Source organism: Dromiciops gliroides, chromosome 1 (assembly GCF_019393635.1).
Source record: "Dromiciops gliroides isolate mDroGli1 chromosome 1, mDroGli1.pri, whole genome shotgun sequence".
In the NCBI taxonomy this organism is placed as follows: domain Eukaryota; kingdom Metazoa; phylum Chordata; class Mammalia; order Microbiotheria; family Microbiotheriidae; genus Dromiciops; species Dromiciops gliroides.
In genome coordinates this window covers 524188101-524211559 of record NC_057861.1, presented here as the reverse complement: position 1 = coordinate 524211559, position 23459 = coordinate 524188101, and the positions used below count along the sequence as shown (strand labels likewise).

At 41.2% G+C, this 23459-nt stretch overlaps 1 protein-coding gene across 2 annotated transcripts in view; it reads right to left on the bottom strand.

Moving 5' to 3' along the window:
• The window catches only part of GABBR2 (gamma-aminobutyric acid type B receptor subunit 2), an 866539-nt gene that overhangs the window by 172907 nt on the left and 670173 nt on the right, over positions 1 to 23459 (bottom strand). For both annotated transcript variants that reach the window (XM_043976613.1, XM_043976612.1), the window contains exons 10-11: positions 21682 to 21832; positions 19491 to 19623 (exon numbers count right to left, since the gene is read on the bottom strand). In XM_043976613.1, the coding sequence (XP_043832548.1) occupies positions 19491 to 19623; positions 21682 to 21832 (284 nt within the window). The remainder of the gene's footprint in view (positions 1 to 19490; positions 19624 to 21681; positions 21833 to 23459) is intronic.

Genomic DNA, 23459 nt, shown 5'->3' with positions numbered 1-23459 from the left:
TAATTTTTAATGCTGACCTGCGATATATAGAAACCTCAATGGGGAACTGTCGCGATGTGGAAGGAATAGCTATAGTTAGGAAAGGAAACAATGAGGGTAGCTAAAAACACTGTGGGAGAACTCTGGGGAGTCCAGGTCCCTGTCCTTGTGTGATTATGTTTCTGTTTCCTTGTGTTGTGTACATACTTGGGAGCAATCTTTTGGATGGGGCTGTGCAGCAAATTTCTGCATACCTAGAGATACAGCATAAAACAAAAGACTTGGATAGAGATGACCCTCAGTCACAAGGTCAGTGACAGCAGCATCCTTCAAGCCTCTTTGTATTCTTGTGGGAATGTCTGAGCTGTAGCAAGGATTCTTGCAGCCAGAGGTCATGGGAATTTGACCCAAATTGTATTATTAAAACCAAGCTAGTAGAATGGGATAGTGATGAATGTTTCATTTCCTTCCCTTCCCTTTTCCTTTTCCTTTTCCTTTTCCTTTTCCTTCTCCTTCTCCTTCTCCTTCTCCTTCTCCTTCTCCTTCTCCTTCTCCTTCTCCTTCTCCTTCTCCTTCTCCTTCTCCTTCTCCTTCTCCTTCTCCTTCCCCTTCCCCTTCCCCTTCCCTTTTCCCTTTTCCCTTTTCCCTTTTCCCTTTTCCCTTTTCCCTTTTCCCTTCCCTTCCCTTCCCTTCCCTTCCCTTCCCTTCCCTTCCCTTCCCTTCCCTTCCCTTCCCTTCCCTTCCCTTCCCTTCCCTTCCCTTCCCTTCCCTTCCCTTCCCTTTCTTTATTTTAATGTTGTTTATAAGAGCTGCATATGGACCTCCTGTGGCCAGTTTATGGGAAGAGATGGGCCAAAGTTTTACAGGATAGGCAGGCACAGATGGGTTGCAATCTGTATTATTGGAGGGAACATCCAAATCAATGAGATCCCAGATGCATTTGAGTATCTGAATAGTTTATATATTGATTTACAGAAACAATATGGGAAAAGCTCTGCTTTCCTTATCTTCTCAAGTTTCAAAACTCAAATCGATATTATGATTTTAATGCCCTTTCTTTTATGGACTCTATGTAACTATCCTTGGTTTAAAATGTACTCGAGCATAAACTTCTAGAAAAAAAATGAGCAGACTACCATAATAGCCTCACTTAGGAATGTAGAAAAACGAAAGAAAACCTTGAAGTTAGAAACATCATTGAAAATGGAAACAATCATGCTCAGTGGCTACACTTTAGCATTATGTAACATTAGATTTATTTTCTAAAGGAGTTCTTGACAAAATAAAGCATTGTGATTAGGTTTTTAGGGTTTGTTGGGAAATAGTCAGAGCTGGGATTATCTACATTGACAAAAACATACTAAAGGTAAATGAGCTATTTTGTAGATGATATGGATAATATGCCCAGGGGTCTTCTTTGTCCCTAAGGCAACATTTCTGTGTCAGAGACTGGGAACTTGGTAGGGACTTTCTTTCTTCTAATACTGGTGGATTCAGGCACTTTTCCTTCTGTTGGTGTCTGCATTCTAAAAACCCCCCTTCCAATTTCTTATCTCGTACCACCTGGCAGTGATGGAATTGCTGGGTAGGCAAACGGAATCTGCCTAAATAGTAAGCTCTAAACCACCTTGGGATGAAGATTGGGGTGAGGTGGGGGTGGCTGTCTCTCCTTTGAGCCGAGGATGCCCAGAGCAGAAATAGTTCCATTATTTGAAACTCAAGGGAGGGAAGATTGAATTAAAGATTAATATCAAATGCTGGTCACATTCTATTATTTCAGGTTGTGCTTTCCCTTCTGAGTTACCACCTATTTACTCTGTATATGTATCATGCATATGCAGAATTATGGACAAGTTCTCTTCCTTATCAGAATGTAACCTCCTAATGGGCAGGATCTTTTTTTTTTCCTTTTGGTATCTTCATTGATTAGCATAGTATAGCACATAGTAAGTCCTTAATATATAATTGTTGATTGATTGATTAATGGCAAGTAGACTAGCTGTGCCCATTCTGCTTTCTGCCTGCTCTGAAGAGGCCACAGTCCAAGAGCTCTTCTCACAGAAAATTTCTAGAGGGGCTACAATAATAGTATCTCACATTTAAACAGCTCTTTCAGGTTTTCAAAAGTGTTCTATGTGCCTTTTCATGTTTGATCCTCACAGCAATCCTGTGAGGTAGTTATTTTCATTTAGCCCATTTTATAGATGTGAAAACCGAGGCTCAGAAAAGTTGAACAATTTGCCTAGGTTCCCAAAGCTAGCAAGTGTCAGAGGTAGGATTCTAAGTAAGGAGGTCCTTGTTACAAGTTCAGTGTGTTCCCACTACATCATGCCTTGACAGGATGTTGTGTGCAAAACTGTGGAAGTTATCAATCCCAAGTTATCTTTGAATCGATTTAAATACTGGATGGGGGAAGAGTCATTTTCACCTCTGTGACTGGGCTCTGTGATGCTGTGACTATACCTGAGGATTCTTTGACCAACAACTCCCCCCCCCCAACCCCCCAATCCAGCTGGTTGGAGAACCCACAATTAACAACACCAGGGCTTCTTCACTTTCCTTGTGTCCTGGACCCCTATGACAGGCTGAATGAAGCCAATGGACTCCTCAGAATATTTTTAAATGTATTACAAAAATAGGACTACAAAGGAAATCAACTGAATGAAATGAAGATGAATTTTTTTTTTTGAGTTCATGGATTCCCTGAAATCTATCCACAGATCCCATGTTAAGAACCCCTATTGTAGGGGCAGCTAGGTGGCGCAGTGGATAGAGTACCAGCCCTGGATTCAGGAGGACCTGAGTTCAAATCCAGCCTCAGACACTTAACACTTACTAGGTGTGTGACCCTGGGCAAGTCGCTTAACCCCAATTGCTTCACCAAAAAAAAAAAAAGAACCCCCATTGTACAACAGGGGTCACATGACCCTTTCATAAAAGAATTTGGGGAATGAGTCTCTCAAAAGGCCAAAGACATGACTCAAAGATGGAAGGGAATGCTCCTGCTTCTGTGGCATAGCCAATGCCCCTCTGGACCCCCTCCCCCTCCCCTCATTTTATTCTTTCCACATCTCTGGTACTTTCAGAACGGCTGCCATCAAAGCCAGTCCCGGCTTGTCTGCTGTGTTAACTTCTGTTTTTAACCTGTCACATGGTGTAAAGAAACCCTCAGCCCCGAATCCTTTGTGTCATGTTATTCTGCCCACTGCTTCCAGTCTGTCTCTCCTAATCACCATTACTACTTTATCACTTGTCAACTGCATGGGCACATCAGACCCACCTCTTTCCTTCTTTAGAAACTCACAAGGCATTCTTCATCAGTGTCCAGTGTTTTAATTAAATGGTGATCACCAAAATGAACATGCTTGCTGCCCTCTCTCTCTACCTCCCTCCCTCCTTCCCTCCTGCTTCCAGAGAGTTATTCATATAAATACCTGCTGGAATCCCTGACATGTTTATGTTGGATGGACAAACATATGCATGCAATTATAAAGAATAAACAATAGTAGCTAGCATTTATGTAGCACCCTAAGATTTGTAAAGCCCTTTATCTGTGCTATCGCATTTGTTATCTCATAAAGACCAGTATGCTTTATCTAGACACTTTAGTTTTAAATTCTGTTTCTTTCCCAAGGTTACAAAAACCATGGTCCCATTGTGTGTAAGTAGAAATAATTTGCCCACTGGCACATAGATATATCAGTGATTTCACTGATAGGTCCCCCCCAAACATAGATTTTCTCGTCTCTTCACACAGGTGCAAAAATTCCTAGTTATGACTAGTCATGGATCTTATTGACAAGGCCTTGTACCATTACAAGGTTTGATATAATCCCTACAACATCATTCAGAAATATACCCAAATAGACCCATGTGGAGAACCTTACCATGTATAAGGCCCCAGACCATTCTCAAAGGCTTGGAATTCCCTCTCAGATTTTAGCTCTTTTGTAGCACATCCCCCATGACAGAGCCAAACACTTTAGGCAAGCATACGTCTTTTTGTTTAATGTGCCATTTTGGTTATTTATTTATTTATTTTTTGCAGGGCAATTGGGATTAAGTGACTTGCCCAAGGTCACACAGCTAGTAAGTGTCAAGTGTCTGAGGCGGGATTTGAACTCAGGAACTCCTGAGTCCAGGGCCGGTGCTTTATCCACTGTGCCGCCTAGCCGCCCCGCCATTTGGTTTTTATAGGTTGATTATGGCTAAATGAGTGAGCTATTAACATAAAATGCTACTACATCTTTGGGACATGGACTTCAGTTTCCTCATGTGTAAAATGAGCGGGAGAAGGAAATGGAAAACCATTCCAGTATCTTTGCCGAGAAAACCCCCAACAGGGGTCATGAAGAGTTGGACATGCCTGAAACAATTCAACAACAACAACAACAACAAAATCTCAGAGGGAAGGCGCTAGCAGTGGGGATGAGAAAGAGACCAGGAAATGTCTCTTGTAGATATTGGGATTTGAGCTAAGTCTTGAAGAAAGCCAAGGAAGCTAGGAGGAGTGTGAAATAGGGAGAGTATTCCAGGCCTACCATTGTACAGCCAGTGAAAAAAAGATGGAGCGGTTTGATGAGCTGTTGTGAGGCTCAAATGAGATATTTGTACAAGTGCCTGGCACATAGCAGGTGTTAGCTATAGAAATACTCATTCCCTTCTCCTTTTGTATAAAAGGAATAGCAAGAATGCCAGTGTAACTGGATTGTAGAGACCATGAAGAGGGGTGAATTGGAACAAGATCAGGAAGAAAGGAAGAGGTCATAGTGAAGGGCTTTAAAAACCAAAGGGAGGGTTTCACATTCGATCCTCGTGGTCAAAGGGAGGTACAGAAGTTTACTGAGTTGGGGATGGGGGGGGTGGTGGTGAGACACAGTTAGACCTACACTTTAGAAAAATTACTTTGGCAGCAAGTTGGTTAAACTCTCTGGGCCCCAGACCACTCTCAAAGGCTAAGAATTACAGAACAGAATTTGAATTACAATGGAAGGCAGAGGCTTCTTACCAGGAAGTTCCCCATACCAATGGAATCCCAGGTATAACTACATCTGTAATGAAATGGATTTTGACCCAATAAGGAACAAAAGTCATTCATCTTCTACGGCAGTGGTGTCAAACTCAAATAGAATTGGGGGTCACTAACCCCCACATGAAGTTTCCCTGGGGGCTGCATTTGAGTTTAGTTTTAAAATGGAATATTACCCATGTTTTATTGTTTTTATTTATTTTGTTAAACATTTTCCAATTACATTTTTTTCCTATTACATTTTAATCTATTTCTGGCTACACTTGGGAATGTTGTAGCCCTATGGCTCCCAGAACTATCTGACACCTCTGTTCACAAGCCCTCACTCCAGGCTGGGGTGTTCTGCTGGCTATCTATGACCCAGGGTGGTCACCAGTAGGGCTTATGGTGGGTTGTGTTAAAAGAAGTGTCAAAAGATCCGATGTCTGTCCATCAAGCTATTACTATGGGTTCTGAATACTTCTGCATGGCACTGTGGTAGCATGATTGCTCAAATGATATGATAAATATTCACATTTTCTATACCCTGGCAGGACCACATACATTCTCATCAAAAATAATAATTCTGCTTTAGCACCATTCATTTGCTTCTTGAGGTTTAGGCCATAGGACAGTGTATTCACTAGGCTTGTTCTCTGTAAGATGATAATTTTATAATGAAATTATGAGAACAAAGTCCATGGTATATGTTGTCCAGTTCAGATCTGGGCCTCCAGAAAGTAGATAAGGTTCCTTTTTAGGATTGTCATTGGATGGAATTCTCAGTAAACTCATACCATAGTTTTTTTTTGTTTGTTTGTCTTTTTTGTTTTTGGTGAGGCAATTGGGGTTAAGTGACTTGCCCAGAGTCACATAGCTGTTAAATATCTGAGGCTGGATTTGAACTCAGGTCCTCCTGAATCCAGGGCCGGTGCTCTATCCACTGTGCCACCCAGCTACCCCCATACCATGTTTTCTGAGCTGCCTTTAGAACCAGCATCCTGAGATCTATAACTGTAAAAATTCCACTTCATGGCAGTCGGGGTGGGCCTGACTCAATCTGGTAGTCTGGCAGTTCAGCCTTGATGTTGGAACAAAATGAGGTATTGCTAGATCATTCAATAGTCAACAAGCTCAGTTGTAAAATAGAAAAGATATTCAACAAGGATACCTTAGCACTTTGGGTAGATATGTCCCCTCTCAATAGATAAGGAAATTTGTCTGGTCAACAGGACAGAGGATGGTGACTTGCATAGTAGTCTTGGGATATCTACCAAGTCTGAAGGGCTCCAACTCTACATGGGAATCTTTTTAAAAAAATTATATTTTATTTTTTTCAATCAGCATAAATTTGCCTTCTTCTTCCCTCCCCTCCTACGTCTGAGAACAAAAGAAACCTAAGAAGACCAACCCTATCTGGTAGAACTTTGACTTAAAGTATGAATTGTTCACCAATAGCCACTGGAGCATCTCCCTTAACTGATGAACAAATTCCTGGGTTAGTGTGCTTAATACATGTCCATGATTTGGGGCATCTAGGTGGCATAGTGGATAGCACACTGGGCTCAGAATGAGAGATTCATCTTCATGAACTAAGATCCAGCCTCAGACATTTACTAACCCTGTTTGCCTCAGTTCCTCATCTATAAAATGAGCAGGAGAAAGAAATGGCAAACCACTGCAGTATTTCCCTCCCACCTCCAAGCCCCCAGATGGGGTCATGAAGGGTCAAATGTGTCTGAAATGACTGAAAAACAACAACAAATTCATGATTCTAGAGGACTGAGGATGAAACATGAATTACAGAAAGGTTTTAGAGATTAGAATAAGATACATAGTTTTTTTGTATGATCACTGAGGGAATTTGCTTGGCTTGACTGTGCATATTATATAAATAAATTTGTTTTTTTCTTTTCAATGGGTGAGAGGGAGAGAAACATATGTTTCTGCTATTTTTTTTTTAAATAGAGAGGTAGGGAGATGCTATAGATGTGGAATGCTACATGAACTTTCAGAGGAGCTCACAGTATGACTAGTTTTACTTAACTATTTCACTTTGTTACAAGAGACCTCTCACAGAGTGGGAGTAATTTGAAATGTTTGTTATATAAAAAGAAGACACATCAATGAAACCTTATTTTTTGTTTTTTTTGTTTTTGTTTTTCAGGGCAATGAGGGTTAAATGACTTGCCCAAGGTCACACAGCTAGTAAGTGTCAAGTGTCTGAGTTCATATTTGAACTCAGGTCCTCCTGAATCCAGGGCTGATACTTTATCCACTGTGTCACCTAGCTGCCCCCAAAACCTTTTTTTTTTTTTTTAAAGAAAACTGCAATGCTATCCCATTGGTGACCATGTAAGGGCCTTTTGCCTTTCCTCATATTCCCAGTGCTTAGCACAGTATCTGGAATGTAGCAGGTGCCTAATAAGTGCTTGTTGATTGATTGAAGAATGGTTCAATATGTTGGCTAACCCTCAATAACAAAATATTAAAAAGTGTCAGGGATACTGGTCAAGTGGAATAACAGCATATTATATTTATAATGTCTATGGTTGATTAAAAAAAACACTGTGTTCCGCTTAGTTCTTGGGTAAATCTAAATAAAACTGGATGCATCCTGGAGATTGAATTTGATGTACATCAGAGTCCTCTGAGTCCTTTCCAGGAGGTGATTCCAGCCCCTATCATTGATACAAGGCCACAATCTGCCCTTACTTTGGGGAACAAAATAGGGTGGAGAAAATCAAGAGGAGTCCTCCCTCATCCCACCTGCCACTCCTCAGCTCTACCAATTCTCTCTCTTTTTTTTTTTAAATTTTTTTTTTTTAGTGAGGCAATTGGGGTTAAGTGACTTGCCCAGGGTCACACAGCTAGTAAATGTTAAGTGTCTGAGGTCGGATTTGAACTCAGGTACTCCTGACTCCAGGGCCGGTGCTCTATCCACTGCGCCATCTAGCTGCCCCAACCTAGCTCTACCAATTCTCATTCAGGGCATACTGACCATGTAAGTCAACCTGACTTGAGTTAACTTGAGCCAACTCAAGGAGTAAATCAACTGGTGAGTCACATGGGTACTGGGTTAGAAGGTGATAAGTTCTCTCATTATAGACCTTCCCTGGGTTATTTCACATGATTTGAAGCATATTTGAAGGGTTGTCCTTCGGGGATACTTCCCTTGTCATGGAAGTGGTTGTTATCAAGACGATCCCATCTAAATGGATGGCAGGAAGATGCAATCTAGTCCTAAATTATGTTGTAACTCCTCCAGCCCAAATACCACCCTGGCTATTGCTATTTCCAGCACTCCCAACTCTATGCTTCTAAGATATGCTTCCCTACTGTCAAGAGTGTTTCTTCTATTTTGGGCTATATTTTCCCTAGAGTAGAATATCTCGTTTCACTTCCTGACCTCCTTGAAGTGAAATTCCCAGATGCTCCCCAAGGTTCTGTCCTGAATCCACTTCTCTTTCCCCTCTTTTTTTTGGTGAGGCAATTGGGGTTAAGTGACTTGCCCAGGGTCACACAGCTAGTAAGTGTTGAGTGTCTGAGGTCAAATTTGAACTCAAGACCTCCTGAATCCAGGACCAGTGCTTTATTCACTGAGCTACATAGCCGCCCCCCCTCTTCTTATTATATATTCTCTAAATGACTTCATGAAGTCCCATGGATTTAATGACCATCTCTTTGAGGATATAGATATCCAGGATTACTCTCTGTTCTCAGTTCCAGGTTCACATCATTAATGTCTTATTATGCATTTCAAACCTGATGTTTTGTAGAGAGGCTCAAACAGATATTTGTTTGTTTGTTTGTTTTGTTTTTTGGTGAGGCAATTGGGGTTAAGTGACTTGCCCAGGGTCACACAGCTAGTAAGTGTTAAGGGTCTGAGGCTGGATTTGAACTCAGGTCCTCCTGAATCCAAGGCCAGTGCTCTATCCACTGTGCCACCTAGCTGCCCCCTGATGTTTTGTAAGTATCTCAAACTCAACTTGTTCAAATCAGAACTCATTATCTTTTCCTCCTATCTTCTAAATTGTTCCATTATCTGGGTTCAAACCCCCCCCCCCGTGTCATTGTTAACTCTTCACTCTTCCTTGCCCCACATATCTATTCAGTTGTCGGGGTTTATTTGGATATGACCTCAATCTGGAACTGCCGAGAGTTTTCTGGGAGGGGGTATCTATTCTGCCATAATTATAATAAGATGCCTGAGCCTTTACCCTTCAACCCTGTCCTATCAGAAATGCCTTCCATGTTTCTCCTCAATTCTCTGTTGTGCAAGACATATGGCACGTTAGGACAAGCAGGTGGTACCATGGAAAACTACTGTGTCTGGAGTCAAAGGATCTGGGTCCAGATCCTACCTCCAATACTGCTTGTGTGACCATAGGCAAGTCACTTAACATCTCTGAAACTCAGCTTCCCATCTATAAAATGAACATGTTGGCCTCTGATGCCCTTTCTCTATTCTGATGATCCTAAGGTAAAGAAACATGGGGCCCGGCCCTGGAAGTTGTAAGGGAATCCTGGTGTCATGACAGCAGTAATAGTTTGCATTTGTTCAGAGTTGTAAAAAGTGCTGGGCAGCTAGGTGGTAGAGTGGATAGGGCACCATACCTGGAGTCAGGAAGACTCATTTTCATAAGTTAAAATAACTTAGTAGCTGTGTGACCCTGGGCAAATGGCTTAACCTTCTTTGTCTCAGTTTTCTCATCTGTTAAATGAGCTGAAGAAGGAAATGGCAAAATGCTCCAGTATCTCTGCTAAGAAAACCCCAAATAGGCTCATGAAGAATAGGACATGAGTGAAACAACTAAACAGTACAAAATGCTAGTCCCACCCTCCAAGTCTGTGAGGTAAGGAAACAATTATTGCTTCCACTTAAATAAATTGAATTTAATAGAATGGAAGCAGTGATACCTAACAACAGAAACAAGGCAGAGTTGTTCAATTTTTATTTTGCTTTTGTTTTCTCTCATGAGCAGAATGAGTCTTGCATTGGAAATAACAGAACCAAAGGGGTTAACGAGGAGTTAATACCTAGAAGAAGAAAGGAGCTATTAAGAGAATACCTTGCTGCCCTTGATGAATTCAAGTCACCTGGCCCAGGCAAAGTAAGTACACCCTTGGGTCATGAAAGGACTGGCAGACTGATTGATGAACCATTCAAAGAAGCATTTGAAAAATCATGGAGAGGTATCATGAGATTAGAGAAGTGCAAATGTCCCAGTTTTTTTTTTTAAAAGGGAAGAGAGCAGAGTTGAAACATCGTCAGTTGGTAGGGCAGGGGATTGAGTTTCATTCCTGCAAAAATTTTAGAACAGACTTAAAGACAGTGGGATCAATGATAAGAGAACCAGCAAGGCTTAATCAAGAAGAGGTCATATCAAAGTAACCTCATTTCCTTTTTTTGACAGAATTTCTAAACTGGTAGAAGAGTAGAATGTTATACGTATATTTTACCCAGATTTTAGTAAAGTTTTTTCATAAAGTATTTCATACTATTTTCATGGAGAAGATGGAAAGATATCGACTAGATTATAATACCACTGGATGGTTTTGGACCTGTTTGATTGACTGGACTTGAAGAGTTGTTAATGGTTCAATTTCAATGTGATCAAGTCTTCAGTGGAGTACCCCTGGGGTCTGTGATTGGCTCTGCGCTATTTCACATTTTTTTATCAATGACTTGGATAAAGGCAGATATGGTTGTTCATCAAATTTTCAGCTGACACTAAGCATGGAGAAATAGTTGTCCCAGTAGATGGTAGAGTCAGGATCTAAAAAGAACTTACTTGACTGCCAAAGGAAAGAGATGAACCTAAGAAGATGAAATTCAATAAAGATACAAGCAAAGTCTTACAACTGAGTAAAATCCCCCCCAAATCCCCCAAACCCCAAACTTCTCAAGTATAAGATAGGGAAGGCTTGGTGAAAGCAGTTTGCCTGAAAAAGATCAAAGGATTTTAGTCATCTGAAAGCTCAATGTGAGTGACAGTCATATAAGGTAGTACATTTGTCTACATTGAGAGACATATCTTTTTTTTTTTTTTTTTTTTTTTTGGTGAGGCAATTGGGGTTAAGTGACTTGCTCAGGGCCACACAGCTAGTAAGTGTCAAGGGTCTGAGGCTGGATTTGAACTCAGGTCCTCCTGAATCCAGGGCCTGTGCTCTATCCACTGCGCCACCTAGCTGCCCCGAGAAGCATATCTTCTTTTGGGAATAAGGAAGCAAGAATCCCAATGCAGCCTACCCTTACTAGACCTCATATGGAGTACTGTGTTCCATTATGCATGCTACAATTTAAGAAGGATGGAGATAACCTGGACAGTGCCTGTCTGGACAAGAACAACCAGGATGGGAAGGGCCTTGAATTCACATCATGGGAAGGCTGTTTGAAAGAACTAGGGATGTTTATAGCCTGGAGAAGAGAAAACCCAAGGGGAAAATTATACTTGTGTTCAATTATCTAAAGGGCTTTCAAGTGGAAGAGGGAAATTCTTGTTCTGTCTGGTCCTGGAGAAGGGTTATCGTCTATGGCCATGGGGCCAAATCTGGCCTGCCGCCTCTTTTATTACCAATGACTAAGAATTATTTGTATGTTTTAAAATAAAGTTTTATTGTATTTAAAAATGTACAGGGGCAGGGGGGGGCTAGGTGGCACAGTGGATAGAGCACTGGCCCTGGAGTCAGGAGTACCTGAGTTCAAATCTGGCCTCAGACACTTAATACTTACTAGCTGTGTGACCCTGGGCAAATCACTTAACCCCAATTGCCTCACTAAAAAAAAAAATGTACAGGGGCAGCTAGGTGGCACAGTAGATAGAGCACTGGCCCTGGAGTCAGGAGTACCTGAGTTCAAATCTGGCCTCAGACACTTAATACTTATTAGTTGTGTGACCCTGGGCAAGTCACTTAACCCCAATTGCCTCACCAAAAAAAAAAATGTACAAACTACTATTAGCTTGCAGCATTATAAAAGCTCTCAGAAGGTTAGATTTGGCCCTTGGGCCAAAGTTTGTCGACTTCTGCCCTACAGGGCAGAATTGGGAGCAATAGATGGAAATTGCAAAGAGTCAAATTTAGGCTAATTTAGGGGAAAAATTCATAAGAATTAGAGCTGTCCAAAAATGGTGCTAAGTGTAGGGGATTCAGTTAATAAAGAGAAAAACAATTCCTTCCCTTAAGTAGCTTACAATGTAAAGGATGAGACAACCCAAAAGTGGGCAGGAAAAGGGAGGACAGAAGTGGCATGGGAGTGTCTTGTTCCATAGAACTGAAACCAGGTAGAACAGCAGGCACAGAGTGGAGTGAGCTGTGAGTCCAGTTTTTGCTCTCTATAAAGGAAGGCATTGGGAGGTGTTTGGTATTCGATCCTCCAGTCCTCCAGGCAGAGGTGAGAGGAGGCTGAGGGAGGGGGTGTCAAACAGCATGGTGGTGAGAGGAGCTTCACCTGGGTGGGGCATCTTGTTCTATGGAGTCAAAACCAGGCAAAGCAGCAGATGTGAAGTGAACCTTCCCCAAGGTGACAGAGATAGGGAATGTAGAGCAAGGATTTGAACTTAACAGCTCTTTCTAGTATAATATAGATTGTGTCTCTTAGTAGTATCTTTTAGAGGGTAGCTAGTGGCTCAGTGGATAAATTGCTAGACTTGGAGCCAGCAAGACCTAAATTCAAATCTTGTTGTTTGTTTTAGAAGAGGACCATGACATCAGGGTGATGCCATGACTTGCAGTGAATTGGATTTAAGCAAGGAAGGACTGTGTAAGGTCACCAAACCTCCCTCTCTTCTCCAGAGCCATCTGGGTCCAGTGGTGAGATATACATCAGGGTGACTGGGGATGGCCCTGCATGTTTAAGGAAATTTGGGTTAAGTGATTTACCCAGGGTCACATAGCTAGTAAGTGTCCGAGGTGAGATTTGAATTCAGATCCTCCCACCTTCAGGGCAGTGCTCTATCCACTGCACAATCTAGCTGCCTCATAAGTTCAAATCCAGCATCAGACACTTACTAGATGTATGACTCTGGGTGAGTCACTTAAGCTCTGTTTCCTTAGTTTCCTGAACTGTAAAAATGGGGATAATAATAGCACCTCTCTCCTAGCATTGTTGTGAGGATCAAATGAGAGAATATTTGTAAAAAAGTGCTGAGCACAGTTCCGGGCACATAGTAGGTATTTACCCCTCCCCATCTCACCCCCCACTGGTAGTAAGGGCATAGAAAACAGGTTTCTGGCCCTACACATTTCTCACAAAAATATCAAACACTCACATTGTCCTTGCCATTCATTATCACCTGTTAAGCATCTTCATGAACATGGCACCTTATTGAATGGGGGTACAAAGCAATTATCCAGCATAGTGCTTACCCTCAAAGGACACCGTGGAAAAACTTTTCTGTTTCTATTCAGTTCAACCCCTTTGGGAATTTCCTATACAGAATAGCTCAGTGGAAATCTCTCAGAAGCACCTGCACCATACTGTTCATTCATGTGGCTTTAGAAAATGTCTCCTTGGCTTCAAAGCCTTTGGGAACTTTAATGAGATTGAACATTATAAACTCTGAAAAAACAATTGAGAACAGCTTTGCTGATGGTGCCTTCCATTTGTTTGGCACCTCATGCTAAAGGACTTTTATATAACATGGTGTGAGCCCCAAAGCAACCTTGTGGGAGAGGCACCATAGTACTGTGGAAAGAGCACTGAATTTGGAGTTAGAGAACCTTGTTTTAAATCATGGCTCTCCTGATGACTACCTGTGACCTCGAGAAGGTCAGTTGACTTCTCCAGGCCTTAGTTTGCTTATCTACAAAGTCAGGAGATTGGACTAAATGATTTTCAAGTTCCTTCCCAGTTCTAAATCTATTATTTTATGATTGATAGTTCTATGAAATACAGATCATAAAATGATCTATATATATGAGATCTCTATCTATCTGCCTGTCATCTGTCTACCTATCTACCAATTTACCTACCTATTTATCTACCTATCTACCTATCTATCTATCTATCTATCTATCTATCTATCTATCTATCTATCTATCTATCTATCTATCTGTCTGTCTGTCTGTCTGTCTGTCTGTCTGTCTGTCTGTCTGTCTGTCTATCCTATCTACCAATTTACCTACCTACCTGCCTGCCTGTCTGTCTGTCTATCCTACCTACCAATTTATATACCTATTTACCTACCTACCTATCTATCTGTCTGTCTGTCTGTCTATCCTACCTACCAATTTACCTATCTATCTATCTATCTATCTATCTATCTATCTATCTATCTATCTATCTATCTATCTATCTATCTATCTATCTATCTATCTATCTATCTATCTATCTATCTATCTATCTATCTGCCCCCAAACCCTATTTTCTTTATACTTCTTTATCCCAGCCATCAAGAGTACTGTAATCCAGGGCAGCTAGGTGGCGCAGTAGATAGAGCACTGGCCCTGGAGTAAGGAGTACCTGAGTTCAAATCCGGCCTCAGACACTTAACACTTACTAGCTGTGTGACCCTGGGCAAGTCACTTAACCCCAATTGCCTCACTAAAAAAAAAAAAAAAAGAGTACTGTAATCCATCCTTCATGCAGCTGCCAAAGTGATCTACCTAGAGAACAGGTCTGACCATGTTAATTCTCTACTCAACAAACTCCAGTGGATCTCTATTACATCCAAAATCAATTATACAATTCTCTGTTGGCCATTTAAATGCTTTCACCACCTGGCCCCTTTCTACTTTTTCCAGTCTTCTTACACTTTAATTCACCACTCTGGCCTACAGGCTGTTCATCACAAATGATACTCGTGTCTCTGCACTCCATCTCTTGACTTGGGGCCTTATCATTGTTTTTTTTCATGCTTATAATAGTCTCCTTAATTCCTTATTTTCTCTACCTCCCCAATTCCCTCTTTTCCTTTCAGACTAGAATCTCATCTTTTGCCTGTCTTTCCACGTGACTCGAGCAGCTAGGATTACCCTCCATTTATATTATCTATATCTTGTAAATACACAGTTGGTTGCCTAGTGTCTCTCCCTTTACAATATGAGCTCCCTGCAGGTAAGGGATACTATTTTGGCCCCTCTTTGTATCCCCTTTGCTCACATGGTGCCTGGCACATTTATTGTTGTTCAGTTGGTTTTTAGTCATGCCTGACGCTATGTGACCCCATTTGGGGTTTTCTTGAAAAGAAAATGGAGAGATTTGCTATCTTCTTCTCCAGTTCATTTTACAGATAAGGAAGCTGAGGCAAACAGGGTTAAATTACTTTCCCAGTTTACACAGCTAGTGTCTGAGACCAGATTTGAACTCAGGAAGTTGAGTCTTCCTGACTCCAAACCTGCCACTTTGTACAGTGCACCAGCACCTAGTAAGCACTTAATAAATGTTTGTTGATTACTGACTGACCCACCTTCCATCCATTTATTCCACTATAGCTCTTGGACCAAATTCCATTGTCTTTCACCCTCCATTTCTTTTGCTCCTGCTTCTTCCACATCCTTGCCTTGCTTTGCCTTCTGTCTTCATGGGGACTGACTAAGTTTCCCTGGTTGTGCTTATGCTTTGCTCTTTGTGCTTTTTGCCCCCTAAAATATGGATGGGTGACTTTGAAGGCACGTACCCAACACCTGGCACTGCTGGCTGGCCTAAGCACAAAACACTCCTATTTTTAAATTTTTTTGCAGGGCAGTGAGGGTTTTTTTTTTTTTTTTTTTAGTGAGGCAATTGGGGTTAAGTGACTTGCCCAGGGTCACACAGCTAGTAAGTGTCTGAGGCCGGATTTGAAATCAGGTATTCCTGACTCCAGGGCCGGTGCTCTATCCACTGCGCCATCTAGTTGCCCCAAAACACTCTTATTTTGATGGACTTTCATCTCTTCTGCTGGGATGGGAGCTAAGAGAATTCAGAGAAACTCAACTAAGAGCCCTTGGGAATTTAAGAAAGTGCCCCAGAGAGGCTAAGATGAAGGAAGTTTGCTTTCTTTCTAGGATTTCTGCCATCCGTTTGGGAATGGACTCCTCCTCTGCCCTCAATTGGACAAGGAGACATCTGAGGCTGGGGGAAAGGATGCTAGAGCTGGGTACAGCTATAAAAAGAAAGTCACCTCCTGCAAGCTGGGCTGATCCTTTGTTCTCCTCCAACTCTTCCCTTACCCACAACAGGGGTTCTTTGAGACCGAAGCTGGATCATGAGCACCCTATTGGAGCAGCTTAAAATCTTCAGAGTCAGGAAATAATAAGAAAGACTAGAACCTTCAGGGGGCTTCCTCTCTCTCTCTTTGAGCCTTTGCACCAGGCTGTCCCCCATGCCTGGAATGCATTCATTCTGTCTTGAGGCTTAGGTCAGATCCCATCTTCTATGGCAGAGGCTTTTAACTTGGGGTCAATGAACTTGTTTTTCATTTTTATCCTTTTAGATTTCTGATAACTGTATCTGTGTAATTAGTTTCCTTTGTAATCTTATGCATTTGATTTTGTGCATTTAAAACCATTATTCAGAGAAGGGGTCCATAGGCTTGACCAGACCACTAATGGGGACCGTGATACCAAAAAAAGTGAAGAATCTTTGGTCTAGTATTTCTGTCCTTCTTAGTGAGTGGGGGAGGGGGTGGAGGGAGAGACAGAATTTGGAACTGAAAATCAAAATAAAATAGAAAATGGAATAATTCCTGAATCCCTCCATTATCTCTTCCCTCAAATGATCTTATATACATTATCAGAAGAATGTAAGCTCTTTGAGCATAGGGTGCATTTCATTTTGTCTTGGTGTTTTCATCACCTAACAGGGTGCTTTGTATATAGGTGGTACTTTTAGGAAATGTTTGTTGAATTGAATTAAATTCTCTTTCAGGAATGACTGAATTTATTAGATTCTCTAAAGCTTCAGTGTGATGTCCTTAGGGCTATTTTGTGATTTTAATGTATACATGCAGGTGGTGATGGGATCAGAATGGTTGGAAGATTTTGCTCTTATAGTTGTTGTGGTGATAGGAAGCACCCTGGAGTGGGGTATGACCAGAGATATAGAGATGAAATAGGGCAGAAACATTAACGCAAATTATGAATGCAATCTGTAAGGTATGAATATTATGAGCTAGAGGTCATCAAGAGGTCATCTAGACTCTTCATGAAGACTTGTAGTGATAGGGAACTTACCACTTACTTAGGAGCCCATTCCACTTTTGAGTAGAAATATTAGGATATTTTACTATAGGAAACTCAAATCTCTCTGTCATATCTACCTATTTAGGGATGTCCTGAAAAATGTTTAACAACCAGTTCTCTGAAAAAAAAAAGTATTCACAACACACTTTCAAGTTTAATTTGCATTATGAACATTTTCTCCAATCACTTTTTTCCCTAATCACTTTCTTAAACCTAGACAACCAATAAAACAATGAATCAAAATTTGTTTTGTAGCTTTTACTGATTTCCCAGGTGTAAATGCTCAAGGTAAAAATTTCTTAATGGGCTTTTAGGAGTTGGTACAGGTAGGCTTTGGCTCACCTTTGCTTATTGCACCTAGCTAGTGCACAGGGCTTCTTAAACTTTTTCCATCAGTGACCCCTTTTTGCCTGAGAAATTTTATGTGACCCAAGGTATATAGGTATATAAAATATGTATACACAACCTTTTACTGTTGCTAAATTTTTGCGACCCACAGCTTAAGAAGCTTTGCTCTAGAAAACCAGTCTTATCTTTCCTCTTCAAGACATGGTTCAAGAAGTAAAAATTCAGAGCACCTATTCCAGCCAACAAACATATACTAATAAAATCTATGAAAATGAGAAAGTAGCAGTTATTGCTCAACCAACATCTTTTTTGCCAAACAAAATAGATGTACTTGTGAAAACCTCATTTCACCTAATGGCTAAAGGCATGTTATCCAATTCTTAGTCTTATGTATTAATTTAGAGGAACATCAGCAATGACAATTTTAAAAAATGGATAATCCATAGGAGTCCTTCCCTCTTGCTTCAAGCCGTGTCATGAAGATAAAGAAGTCAAATAACAAGAGAGATAGGGATATGGGAGGCAGTTTTGAAAATCTTGGGTAGTAGACTGGAGACTTTGTATACTTCCCTTTGATCCTTTCCCTGTAAAAGACATCTTTCTATTTCTTTGTCTTTCATTAGGGGACAAAATTGAGATCTTGGGGAAGGAAAACACTAAAGGCAATTCTGCATTAAAGAAGAGGCAAAATTGCTGTGAATCTCTTAAGGAGTTGGCTTTGAGCAGATGCTCAATTTCTATCCCCTTCCATCTCTTCCAATCCCAGAAAGCTCTTACTGAGTCCTGCATTCATTCTGGACAATGGAGAGACCAAGAAAACCATCAGCTTGGTGAAGTCAGAAAAATATAGGGAAATGAGGAAAACCCCCAAAGAAAACTGATAAACTGGTTGGGAATGGAGATCCCAAAGTATACCACTAGTACTTATATTCAAGACTTGACTTGATATGGTAATGCTTCACTTATCCCAACTTTTCAGGGAATAAAAGGTTATTGTTGTTCAATCGTGTCCAACTCTTTGTGACAGCTTTTGGGGTTTTCTTGGCAAAGATACTGGGGTAATTTGCCATTTTCTTCTCTAGCTCATTTTACAGATGAGGAAACTGAGGCAAACAGGGTTAAGTGACTTGCCCAGGGTCACGCAACTAGTGTCTAAGGCCAGATTTGAACTCATGAAGTTGAAGCCAAATTTTTAACTCACAAAGAAGAGTTTTTCTAACTCTAGGCCTATCATTCTATTCACTGCACCCTGTATCTGTTCCTTGAATAAGAAACTTAAATCTGGACATAACTGAAACTTATCCCCTAAGTGATGATACTTAAATTTTCAATAATTTTTTAAAAACTTAATTATAAAACATTTTTTAGATTTCTGATAACTATATTTCAGTATAATTGGTTTTCTTTGTACTCCTATGCTTTTTATTTTGTGCATTTGAAAATATTATTCAGAAAAGAGGTTCAAAGACTTCTCCAGACTACCAACAGTTACTTATCAGTTATTCCAAACAAATCTCTGTTTTAAGAGTCAGCACCATTAATAAACACAAAATACTGTTTTATGTTGTATTCTGGGATGGCCTTACAGGATGTTGAGGTGTATAGCTCTGTTTGCTCCTACACTACTTCTGCAGGGCTAACCGCATGGCTTTTGCAGTTGGTGAGTTGTCTACCTGTATCTTCAATATCTGCTGGTACTTTTCAGTAGGCCAGCTGCTACCTGAAGCTTTTTTTTAAAAATCAGCAAACTTGATTTTATACACAGGATGTCAATGGGCTAAGGTCTAGTGAGTGCATGGGCTTAGTTATAACTTTTTCTCTTTTCTCAGAAGTTATTTCACATCTGGATTTATGACTTCTGAATGGCTTTAGATTTCTAAAAACTGAAACTGCTGAATAAGTGGCACATTATACTGTATTTTCTATTTTCACCGTGAAAAATTTTATACTGTATAATTCATTTCCAGGTAGAATATTTTGAGTTACTTACGGTACAAAGTGTTTCAAATGTTTTTTCAGAGACAAAGGATCCATCAAGGCCAAAAAGGAAAATAGATGCATAGGATAGCATTCCTCCAAGGATAATAAGGTTGTTCATGTAAGGGCTGGACATTTTTATTAGCCTGCCAATAGAAAGAGATAGTACATTTAATAGGACACTTCATTCATTCATTCATTCAATATACATTTGCTGAATGCCTGCCATGTACAATACTGTATACTGTGTTAGGTACTAAGGGGAAAAAAGGAATGATTTATACTAGAGTGATTTGCCATTTCCTTCTCCAGTTTATTTTATAGATGAGGAAACTGAAGTAAACAGGATAAAGTGACTTGTCCAGAGTCATACAGCTAGTGTCTGGGTCCACATTTGAACTTAGGTCTTTCTGACCCCAGGCACAGCACTCTATTCACTGTGCCACCTCGTTGCCCCATTTCCCCATTAACAATGCCAGAAGAAATTATGGGCATTTAGTCTTTAGATAAAGGCAACTAGGAATAAAAATAATAGTATATTTTATATTGTTTTGCAGTTTATAAAGTGCTTTCCTCACAGAAACCCTGTGCTGTAAGTAGGGTAAGCATCATCATCCCCACTTAACAGGTGAGGAAACTGACAATTAATGAGGTTAAGTGACTCTCCTAGGCCTGGGACTCAAATTTAGGTCTGTCAATTTCTAATCTGGTGTGTTTTGTTTTGTTTTGTTTTAGTGAGGCAGTTGGGTTTAAGTGACTTGCCCAGGGTCACACAGCTAGTAAGTGTTAAGTGTCTGAGGTCAGATTTGAACTCAGGTCCTCCTGACTCCAGGGCCGGTGCTCTATCCTCTGCGCCACCTAGCTGCCCCTTGTGTTTTTGATTAAACAGGGTGACAACAATGACTTGTCCAAATTTTCTAACTAAACGGAACTGTCCCCAGATGGAATGGTATGCCTTAGTAGCTTGTGAGATGTCTGTCGCTGGAGGTATTCTAGCAAAGTCTAGATGACCATTTGCTTAGGCTTGGGGGTGGTGGTACAGGGAGGGTCCCACTTCATTGGACAGTGTGACCTCTGAGCACCCTTCCAAAGTTGCCATTCTAGGACTCAAGAGAACCTCTTCTTGTCTCTCATCCAGGACCAAAGAGTTAACAAATTGCTGAAATATCAAGACGATTTCCTCTTTTTTCATATAGGAAGAAGGAAAAATTCACTGCCATCGTCCTAGTTTCTCTCTTGGAGTTAGGTTTATTCCTGGATCAAGCAGTGACTCATCTTCTAGGTTCCGAGAGCTTTGGTAGCCTCAGAGATGATGCTTCACTGTGGGGAACACAGTGGCTGCCCCTGCTTGGTTCTTGATCATTTGGTATGTCTGTGAGGTTTGCCTTCACATGGGGTTCTAGGCCAGTGTCCTTCAGGACTACAACACTTGTTTAAAGGATGAGGAATGATTCTGACACCCGGACAATCTGAAGATGGCCTTAAATAGCAGAGAGACCCATTTTCCCCTTCCCCATCTCTATTTCTCAACCCTCCCTCCCCAACCAACCCACCCCCCAACCCCAACATGAAGGATATCTGGATTTAGAGACTCTCCATGGAAACTAAAGAACTATATTTAAAAAAAAATCTGTAGCCTAAAATGTGGCCTTGTTTGTCATCTAGCACTGGCCAGATTTCCCTAGTGGGCGAGTTTCTCTGTGGGTGAATGTTCTCTGTAATTTGGAAAGGCAGTATGGTAGAGTGCAGAGAGCCCTGGGCTGGAAGTTAGGTGTGTTCTAGTCTTAGACTTCACCAAATTGCTGTGTGACCTTGGGCAAGTCACTTCTCCCTGAGATTCAGTTTTTTCATCTGTCAAATGAGGAGGATTGGGGTAGCTGATCCCTAAGGACACTTGTAATTTTCACAGTGAGAGGTGTATGTATCCTTTCTCCTCCTGGAAGAAGGAAGGTATTCTGAAGGAATGCTTATTGAATCCTTAGGACACAACATACAGAGAAAGACTATAATAATATTAATAATGAACATAATATTTCACATTTATATTTCTATAGCACTCTGTTCACAACTGCCCATAAAGGTTGGTTGCATGTGTTTATGCAGATGGGGAACCAAGATGGCTCACTGCAGTCAATTCTAGGCTCTCTAAAAGCAGCACATCAGCCTAGGGAACATTAGGAGCAGGATGCAAACGAACGGCTTACTTCTGGTTTCTGTTTTTGATGTTAAAGAAGAGGAAGGCGCTGGCCATGATCATCCCTAGGATTGTGAGGGCAGAGAGAATGCTGTAAAGAGGAAGGGAGATCTCCCGCAGCTGTTCCTGGATGATTGTTTTGTCTTTGGGAGGCTCTGAACCTGAAAGGTCAATGAGAAAAATCAGCTTAAGCAAAACACACATTGATTTCCTCTGAGAGTTTTTTATTATTGTCATTGTGTTGAACACAGGCAAAACAACAACTGTGGCTTTGAATACTGAGGATTATATCCCGGTCAGACCATGCCTAAGCAGGGAGGGAACTTCATTGCTCCATATATGTCCCTTCCTTCCTTCCTTCCTTCCTTCCTTCCTTCCTTCCTTCCTTCCTTCCTTCCTTCCTTCCTTCCTTCCTTCCTTCCTTCCTTCCTTCCTTCCTTCCTTCCTTCCTTCCTTCCTTCCTTCCATCTATCCATCCTTTCCCTTCCTTCAGTTTATTTATTTTATTTTATTTGCAGGGCAATGAGGGTTAAGTGACTTGCCCAAGGTCACACAGCTAGTAAGTGTCAAGAGTCCGAGTCCGGATTTGAACTCAAGCCCTCCTGAATTCAGGGCTGGTGCTTTATCTACTACGCCACCTAGCTGCCCCTCTCCTTCAGTTTAGAAAAAGCTTCACAACTAACTAACTATAAGAGATTCTTAAGTGTTAGTAATGTCCCCCCCTTCCCTTTATGTTTTGTATGATGGTTGTACGTAAATTCAAAATTTAAGTCATTAAATTATATGGCTTAGTGGATTAGGAACTGATCCTGGAGTTAGGAAGACCAGGGTTCAAATCTTGCCTCTGACACATACTATGTATGATACAGGGCCTGAGTCAGTGGCCCAGTCCCCCCCCCCCCCCCCCCCCCCGACAACTTTGAGGCTATGAAATGCAGAGAAGATGCTACTTTACATTGGTGGAGGGGGTTTCCTTATTTGCAGCTCCCTATGCCAATGAACAACCAAAAGCAAAGGGCCAGAACTCATAGGGTGGGTTGTTATTGTTCATTTGTTGTTCTAGAAGAGGCACCATGTGACACCATGGGGAAATATCTTGACTTGAGTGTGAACTGGATTTAAGTGAGGCAGAACCGTGCAAAGTCATCAGCCCCACTCTCTCTTTCTGGTCATTGAAATCCAGTAAAACCCAATTACATGTGAATATAGTCTTTCCTGATCACTCCCAGCCAGAGCAGCCTTTTCCTCCCTATGACTCTCTTATTGACCTTAAAAAGGCCAAAGTCACCCACTGAATCCTGGGTCATTGCCAGTTGTAAGGTGGGAATAGAATGAGGACCAGGCCATCAGTCACTGGCCATTTTCGATTGACTGGTTTGGATGGGGTTGGAGGTAGGGATGTGAGTGTGAATAATTCTAAAACCTACCATGGCCTAAATCCAGGGTACTGGAGGTAAATAGAGGTAAATCTCAGTGATTCTGGAAAGGGTTGTCATTCAGGCTGGGGAATTAGGAGGGAGGGAGCACAGGTGTGCACTGGGTTTCCCGTTAGATCATAGGAGACTGCCATGGAAGTATAGGGACTGGCTGAATGGGAAGCGCTGTGTTCCTCAATGAAAAATAAGATCTCTAGGAAGACATCTTCCATCCATCTATCCATCTATCTATCTATCTATCTATCTATCTATCTATCTATCTATCTATCTATCTATCTATCTATCTATCTATCTCTATCTATCTATTTATCTATCTATCTATGTATATCCCTTTACCTCCTGAAGTAATTGC